Raw genomic sequence first — 9,221 nt, 5'->3', positions numbered from 1 at the left:
AATATTTTATATCCAACACGAATATATCTTTATCAGATATAAATATATGAATCACATGTAGAGATGATTCACTTACCATATTTTGTAACTCCAGCCCAGACTGTGTATTCCTCAATGCTTGTCTGTGTTTCTTGGAACAATCCTTGCCAACAGGCTCTTATGTCAGTGTGGTTGCTGTCGAAGACGTCAAAGTCTCGGCTGCATGTTGAATCTGAATCCTTGAGCGCTCGACTTCTTCTCACAGAAGGTGGTGTATGGTCGACTCTTATACTCGGGGATGTGAAGACTCTGTATTCAGAATCTGAGTACCAAGCTCTGATGTAGATGACATAGTCGTCTCCGTGTTCTAGGGCTCGGCCATATGGCAGACAGTGGACTATCTCAGTCCTCCTTCCTACATCATACCAGAAACTTTCTTCACTAGTCTTAAATATTCCAGCTCCAAAAGGCTCGTTAAGCAGCCCCATGCTCCACTCATATCGCTGAATGTCGTATGTTGTATCCATCTCCCAATACCCGGCAATACAAGACAGAGAAGATGTAATGTACAGGTCAGATTGGTTACGGGCCCTAGGGTGTATTTGGACATCCATAAGCCTGTGTGAGGTAACATTTGACATATCACGACAGGTCACGGGCATGGAAGGTGGATTACACTTCCGCCCAACCACTGCACATGTACAGTCATCAGTACAGTAGTGAGAGTGTCACAGGAGTGACGCTGTAGTTCTAGTGTTCCCTCACGTCTCCTCTTGTGATCTGTTGCTACAACTGAGACGGTAACTTTACCAACAGGACTCAGAAGATGTGCATCATTCTCAGCCCAAATAGATAAAATGATTTCCCCTCCACCAAGTGTCTGTGTTAGTTGGATTGTGCTTGACTGATCCTTCACAGATGGGTCATGGTTGACTTTAACCGTACCATTTGTTAGTTCGCCACCTTCATACGACGTTCCAACATTTAGATGATAGCAGGAAATGTTTGATTCTGCATCTGAAAACCCATACCAGGTAAGATTGACAAGTGTTGGTTCAGATCCATTGACACTGATAGTTTGCCACGTTAGTGGTGGCTTAAAGCCTCCCACTATCGGAGAAGTAGAATCAATCAGAATGTTGTTGCTGTGTGACGTTGTACACAAGCCTGCACGGTTGCAAGAAGTTACCGACAGTTGGTATTTGTCTCCATTCCTAAGTCGCTTTTCCTTCGGCAGAATCAGTAAGTACGAGTTCTGTGGTCCTAAGGTAATCTGTTCTACTGCTACGGCTGACTCGTGGTGAGTTTTAAAGCTAAGTATGTGCTCATGTATTGGACTCCCATTATCAACAAACTTCCACCGTGAATACAGGACACTGTTATCCCACTGTATGGTGATGTTTTCGGGACCATCCGGTAATGTTGATATGAACACTGGTCTATCGACTACTACAGGGGCAGTGTCATCAACTTCAAAACTGGGGGAGACAGCTTCGACAAACAGACCTACAGGGTTGTATGCTCTTACTGTCACAAACAGATGAACAGAGAGTGGTAGGTGCAACCCACTTGCCAAATAAGAATCGGAGAGGGCAGTGTTGGTGAAATTCATTATGTCACAAGAACCCGATCTATGCCCAATACAGCACTCAAAATGGTGGATTCCTGTCTCAGCATCCTCGAAACCAACCCATTTACTGTGGACATATGATCTGCAATGGACGAATGGCATTGAAGTATAAATGTATATAAAGTTCATAAACATCGTAAGTAGTTGCATTGGCGAAACGTATGCCACTCATAATTGCTATTGTGTATAAACCGAATATTTATGTTAATAAATATAGTTCAGTTCAAATTGACAGTCTTTATATTATTTGCAAATTTCAAAAAACAGAAAATGAACTAAAATGTTTCAGAAATCAGTCACCTGTGACCGTGGTATTTGTTATGAGTGTCAGTGTGACCAACAGTAACAACACCAGCTGCAGGAGCAGATCCGTCCATAACGACACCATCTGAAGATGTGGTGACACAGAGCCCTGCATTGTTACACGCCTCGACTGTGCTGTAATACTTCACTCCAGGGATGAAGGCATGTGTCCAGTTATGATCTAAAACATGTTCACACACATTAGAGATTTCGTGAGTAGGTAGTCAAGTTATGAAAGCTTTCATTCACGGTAAGCCTGGTTTCGATTCCCCTAAAGAGTACAGTGTGTGAAGCCGATGACCGGTCATCTCGTTGACAGTTTGCTATAATATTGCAAAACTAAAGGTTTGTGGATGTCCTCCGTTAACATTTAAATTGCTCCATAGTTACTTGTCCGAAGTCCAACAGACAGGAGAGGCTTGACGTCCAAAACGCCTGGTGAAGTCCCAAGTCCTAATCTGTAGCCTTGTATCCCAGAGTGAGGGTCGTGAAACCCAGTCCAATGGCTGCCTAACTCAGTTGTGCTTTTTTGATAGTCCACCTCATCCTTAGGGAAAAGACAAGTGATCAGTTTGTTAGAATTATATAGTTTGCATACACCAATGTGGATTCAAAGACCTGCCATCCAGGAAGAACCACCAAGCACCAAACCCAAAGACATAAATAAAAATGTAACAAAAAGCAAAATATAATTATGTTGAACAACCACGTTTAGGTGACGCTAAATCTCTATCAATGAAGGTAAAGTACTCAAACAACAAGTAAAATGCATGCCGAAAGCACCTCGTTAATTGTCAGTGGAGATGGGTTATAATTTAATATAAATGACAGTATACAGACTAAAACGACCCTCACCTTACTTCCAACATAACCATCTCGAACAATACCAGCATATGGCTGGGAGTTGTCAATGGTGAATGACTTGGACATGCACAGAGACCGAAGCTGGGCGTTGTTGGTGGCCTAGAATTTAAAGAGTGAGGAACATATATGTAATTGTGTAACAAGAAGCAAACACAACAATTATTGCTTATTTAATTCTTCTTAGTGTTTACCTGAATTCTGATTTCATAGGCATGACCTTCAATAAATGTATCATCAATGTCAATAATTGTAGATTTTGTTCCTGTTCCAAAACGTAGAGGTGGCGCTTCTGTGTTGACGGATGTGAAAATATTCAGATGGTAGGACTCGATGCCACTTTCGGGGTCGAGGATATCTCTCCAGTGGATGCGAAGTGTCTTTGTCCTCAAAACCTTCTTGTGCGGGTACAGTCCTTCAACCTGAATCTCACCACAGGCAGGTGGGGTAAGATCGCCTACTACTTCAGGAGAAATACTCTCTGTCGTATGACCAACATGATCTTCAGCTGAAAAATATCAAACTGGTTGAAGCAAGTATACACAAGTAAAAAGAATGTTCCTTTCAAATGCCGCTGATTAGACAAGGTTATGTATTACCATCACCAAGCTGAATTTTAATATCCTTTTACTGTTGGCTTGTTTTCCCTAAGATGTGTCATCATCAGAATTTTATAGCCAGTCAATAACACATGTTCATGATATAGTTGGATTTACCTCATGTGATTATGAACATGATACTGCTGAGTTTGTTTCCTTCAATTTAATCACCTTTGATTGCGACATAGTACACTTCTCCGGTCTTGATGGAAAGCCCCTCAGCTTGAAACGATGTACGTTCGCCAATCTTTGTCCATGCCATGACATTTTGACCACGAGGATAGTTCCCTTCAAACAAAAGGATGAAATGTAATGTACAAGAGAAAATATGTGTAGAACTTTGCTATATCAATTGTTACATTCTCTCTACTCTGTATGTTCAAAACAGCTTCATACCGATAGCAATGGAGTATGACTTGATTGCGTGGGCATATGCAACTCCATGTGGCTGCTTGTCATAGAACCCGGACCAAGTAATGACCATCCTTGAGGGATCGGTGATGTAGCCAGGCACTGCGTTAGTTACACTGACGGAACCTCCAACAGGGGGACTCTTGTCCACCACAAATCCATTTCCACAAATGGTGAAATACTTTTTGGCATTTTCGCTGACATTGGCACATATGTAATAAGATTCGGAATCTTCAAAGTCAATCCTACCAAACCTGACAAATCCAGTTCGTGTAAATTTCCATGTCAAACAAGATATATCCGAATCACAGTCATACACTGGGACCTGTTGAATTCCTCTCATGATGAACCATGTGACGTTGTGGCCAGCTGTATTGGTGATGACAGAACTCACTCTACTGCTGCTGTTGATGAAGTCAACATCCAGCTCATGTAGCAGCTTTAGTCTTGTGCCAAGTCGTTCACTGTGGAGAATGTCTTCGATATTGGCCAGTCGCTTGTCATCTGCAGGCAGCTCAAACAGTCCATGCTCACTATACGACGTAGCGTATGGGTTCAATGTCAGCTCAGCACATTTAGAATCAAACTGCCCGGATGGACAGAAGACTCGTACACACGTGAACAGTTTTTGATAAGAGTGGATCGGTAGCTTCAGGCATCTGGAGGTCTGAAATCAGAACGATTACCTATTCAACTATTCAATAAAACAATTTGATTTCATAAGGAAATATAACTTACGATATATTTCACACAATCATAGAATATGAAGTTATGTCAAGTGGTTCATTGATATATCTATATGGCTGCAACACTGCCGATATGACTTTTAATCTTAACTCACTCACTCATTGATATATATCGTACACTGTTTTGATAGTAACTATATTTATTAGTAGCTATATCTTACTGATATCATCAGACTCATCATCAACATTTTTTTCACCTTGACATTGCAAGAGCCAGGATCTTCTTGCATCCATTTTGTCACTGGGCTGATATCTGATTCGGACTTGACCATTGCCCACTGCATGATGCAGCTCCCGGATGTCTTTCTGGACTCTCCACAGTCAATACTTCCTACTTCAACAGATATATTTGTACAGTCTCCAGTTTCATCTTGTATGACAGAAACGATATTCCCAATCTCTGGAATTCTAGATATTATCACGCCATCAGACAACTGTCCTGCGATACAGGTGTGTCCATAGCAAGGCGATATAGAAGCCCAATAATGGTGTCCTGTTTTTAAATTTAGATTTTCGAAACAATGTCCTGTGCTTCTTCCTGCTTTAACCCTTGTCTCGCTGATGATTCTGACACATGCTTCCGAAGATTCGTTGTTACATGTCCTTTCCAGTAACCGGAGGTGGTAATTGGTGGCAAAATGCGTGTGTTCACTATTACCCTCCCAATGTAGTGTGTAGGATGTCGTTGAAACCTGGTAGTCAGCGTCTTGAACACATCTGTACACTTCAATGTTGTAACTGCTTCCTTTTACGAACCTTAACTGGAAATTCGGATTTGTTGTAAGAGGAAAAAACTCTACATGATAAGTTGAATTATCTACCATGTTGCTTCCAGTGGTGAATAAATCATCTGACAGAAATGTGAAGCCGTCAAAGGTTGTGATGTTTCTGATTATAACACTGTAGTGGTGTCCAAGATGCAGCGGATTGTCGAATGTAACGTTAACGCTCATACTGTGTGAAAGGTTATGTAAATCAAGAAAGTTAACCAGCCCTTCATCATTTAGTTCACATGTAGGGCCATCATAGACAGAAATGGAATGAGGAACATCTGCCACAATCATAAATCCATCTGACGACGAAACAGTCTCTCCACCCGAACATTTCGCCCGAATAGATGTAAAGTACTTGACAAACGTCGAGAGAGTGGATGAGTTGATACAAGCTGTTTGTATATCCGTCCCAGTGACACCTGTAAACGTTGCTACGTCATCCATACCCGCTGCTGACCCGATGCCTATCTCAAAAGTAACGTTTCTGTGATGTTTGAATCCAGACCAGTGAGCACAAGCTGAATACTGACGGTGGAAGTCCACGTCTGCCAAGGAGTTGGCATATGAAGGATCTACATCCACGACCAGAGCTGGACCAGGAGGGAATAGTGATGGAAGACGGATTGACTCTGTTCTTACAGTAGTGAAGTGGCCTGCTGAATTATAAACATACAACTCAAAGAGGCATCGTTTTCCAAGTTCTGAGTCCTGACGCTGCAGAAGGACCATTGGATACTGGATGCAGCCAGCATGTCCCTCAGCTTTACACACCTCACTTGCCCCAGAAGGAGTCTGCAGTATTGGTGTAACATAGTCTTCGTCCATTACTGTAACACATCATACAACAACTTCAACTAGCTATCAACCATACAGCATAGCATGGTTGCTTACAAGGGAAAATACGGCAGATATTAATGTTTTCTTCTTTGATTGGCATTCTAGAAGTTGGGTAGATGAAGAATGAGGACTATTTTTATGGATATACAACTTTTTTATTGTATTATAGGCGACGTTTCGACATAGATTCTAATGTCGTTGTCAAGCAAGTGGTACTTGGGAAGTAATGTGGGTAATATATATATATACATGAGATGTTTGTACAATGGATGAGGGAAGAGGCGAAAATGAGTTGTTCATCCTCATCCCTCATCCATTGTACAAACATCTCATGTATATATATATATTACCCACATTACTTCCCGAGTACCACTTGCTTGACAACGACATTAGAATCTATGTCGAAACATGTCCATGAATTGTAACGAAGTACGTTTATCCGTGACACATTTTCAGCTATTTTAAACATTTGAGTGAAGATTGCAAAAGTCATTACCATCAGTGGCATCAAGATGTCATTAAAACTCACCTTGACTTATCAAAGTACTTAATCTATATTTTTTTATCAGATGCTGTAAACATGGCCTACAGATCTAGTACATATACTGCCTTTCAGTTCAGATGATCTAAGTGTATGTTTTGTTTTCAATAATTATTTTGGATAAATCTACATCACGCTTCAGTCCTACAACCCAATAAATTGCACATTTCTGCTCAGTGTTTTCAAAATTGAAACAAATGGGCATATATATATGTGTTGTTCAAAGTCACACTTAAGTTTTAGGTGCATGCCTCCGGAAGGTGTCAGATTAAAGGCAACGTTAATATACAGATAACATATTGCTAACAAAGGTATTATTATGTCAATGCATCAGGCAAAACAGAAATGATGAAGGGAAAAGTATTTTACAAATTTTCATTAAAAATATATACGTTCACCTTGCAAATGAGACTTACCCGCCCGGTATGTAACTGTGAACTGCTGATGTACTTCTTCAGGGTCTGAGAATGTGTGATTGGTCCAGGTGACTCTGATGTGATCCCCAACTATCTCTGGAACTAGTGTCCCGTGAACGTCTGGGGGAGTGTCATCTATCATCACAGGACCAAGGGTTGCCACTGACGAGACACCAGCCTTGTTTTCTGTCTTGATGAATATGTAAAACTCTGTCCTACTATCAAAACCAGTTTCATGACTGTGGAAACTCGTCTTCCTATGAGTAGGTCTATAACTGGCTAGATCTGGCTTGGTGTATGTTGACACATCATACCCAAACCCTACGAAGGAATCTCGAATTTGGCTTTCGTTTTCAATTAGGCTCCAGTTCAGAACAACTTTGTGAAACGGCACATAAATTACAGTCTCATTCAGATACGGTAGATCCCTACACAGACTGTGAGCTGTTTCGTTGTCTATGTAACGTCCATATACTATTGGAAAACGCAGATTGGTGTCTAGGTTGTTAAGACACCGATCGCGACACATGTGTACCATTGGAAGCCTAGCCATTGTCATATTAGAGTTGATTAGCCATGGTTGATCAAATATGCATTGGAGACTAGATACAGAAGATGCCTGGTGGAGGGTAATGTTTTCTATGATTGGTGGGGAGAGGTCAAATGTAATACCATCTGAGCAGATAACATCAGAAGGCTCTAGAGCATTGTTCACAGCAACAAGTGAAGTAAAGTACCTGCCTTCTTTAGGGAAAACTAGTGATACACTTTCTGTTGTTACTTTTTGAATGATGATATCGCTTGAATTCGTTTGCTTCAGTTCACCAACACTAAGACACTTGTCTGCTAAGCCTACGATGTAATATCGGATACCACTCTCATGGTCAATAAAACCTCGCCAGCTGATCAGCACATGCCCTTCACTGGTGTAATCTATGTCTGGACCATCAATGCTCCCTTCTTGAACGATGCCAACTAAAGGAGGTGACTCATCAACCAGAACATCCAGGTGAGCAAAACTCTTTAGCATGGCCCCATTAGTAATGAAGAGGGTGAAGTAATACTCTCTGTTGTGTTGACCTGTGTTCGTATTATTGGCTTTAAGAGAAGTCTTGCCAAGGTCCAGTGTATAATTCTGGAATCCACAGGGCCCAACAGATGGACAGTAACAATCTGGCCCTCGTGGACACCTAACCTGGAAAACAAACAAATAGTTACTTAAACGTGAAACCTGTAGGGCATAAAAACTATGTCGGATATGATGGAGCTATCATGCATTGTGATGCCGGTGAATTTCGTTTTCTAACACCCTACACACAATTTCCATTGTAATTAGAATTATATTTAGAAATTGATTTATGTAAAAACACTTGCAATGTATTTGGCAGTAATGGGAATAGAGATATTCGAACATCGGATGGTAGTTGTATAATTCGTAAACAAATCAGTGTGCCCTGGACTAACTTTTCTCATGCTATCATATATGCATTCAGAGTAATGTTCATAACTAGACAAAAATGTTTGCGCATTTTCATTAACACATCTGATCTTAAGTAAGAACATGCATGAAATATCCAAATACGGCGGTGTTGTTTTCATAATATAAATCAAACCCAAAATACGATTATCATAAATTCCAATATAAAATAAATATATTTTCCAGTACACTCCAAATCTTTCCGAATTCAACTGTGCATTACCAGAGCATCGAGTTTCCTGACAGGAAGTGCACCGTTTCCGAGATCTGAGCCCGCATCAGTTGTTCCAAGCGCCCACAGGACAGATGTGATCCCACTGTGGACATCCCACGCTCGAAACTGAAGAACCATCGTAGAGAGATCTGTGTTGTTGTGAACATATACCTGACTCGTTCCATCTCTAACAAGCCAGGTATCAGCGATATCAGCCACACTCCTGTCTATGTGCACAACTACAGACTCCACAATGGTGTTCATCATAATGTCCTGGGCCTTAATCCAGACTTCATATGTTTCACCATCAGTCAGATTCAGACCGAGGCTCAGAGATTGGTTGGTAAAATCTGAAACTGATGCCCACGACGTTTTTGAACCATTGTTGAGACTCCATTTGTACTTGAAACTTGTGATGCCATTGATACTCACGG

At 41.1% G+C, this 9,221-nt stretch overlaps 1 protein-coding gene across 1 annotated transcript; it reads right to left on the bottom strand.

The window, feature by feature from the left end:
* Positions 1-631: 631 nt before the first annotated feature.
* On the bottom strand, positions 632-9,102 carry LOC124271472. Its single transcript, XM_046706628.1, has 10 exons — positions 8,797-9,102; positions 7,097-8,291; positions 4,727-6,129; positions 3,769-4,450; positions 3,544-3,660; positions 2,968-3,281; positions 2,768-2,875; positions 2,303-2,459; positions 1,910-2,093; positions 632-1,691 (listed from the first exon to the last, which is right to left on the bottom strand). The coding sequence occupies exons 1-10, from the start codon at positions 9,052-9,054 to the stop codon at positions 632-634; spliced, it is 5,478 nt and encodes a 1,825-aa protein (XP_046562584.1). The 5' UTR covers positions 9,055-9,102.
* Positions 9,103-9,221: the final 119 nt, after the last annotated feature.

The sequence above is a fragment of the Haliotis rubra genome, unplaced genomic scaffold, assembly GCF_003918875.1.
Source record: "Haliotis rubra isolate DU_JTF1 unplaced genomic scaffold, ASM391887v1 Scf1600, whole genome shotgun sequence".
Classification (NCBI taxonomy): domain Eukaryota; kingdom Metazoa; phylum Mollusca; class Gastropoda; order Lepetellida; family Haliotidae; genus Haliotis; species Haliotis rubra.
The sequence above is the reverse complement of the archived record's forward strand: the minus strand, read 5'-3'. Positions and strand labels throughout refer to the sequence as shown.

Excerpts from the sequence above, each read along its gene's own strand:
- LOC124271472 (XM_046706628.1), bottom strand. The coding sequence starts at position 9,054 with ATGATGAACACCATTGTGGAGTCTGTAGTTGTGCACATAGACAGGAGT. Across the intron at positions 4,451-4,726 it reads CTGGCTCTTGCAATGTCAAG|ACCTCCAGATGCCTGAAGCT; the intron begins GTGAAAAAAATG and ends TTCTGATTTCAG. Across the intron at positions 3,282-3,543 it reads GTACTATGTCGCAATCAAAG|CTGAAGATCATGTTGGTCAT; the intron begins GTGATTAAATTG and ends GATATTTTTCAG.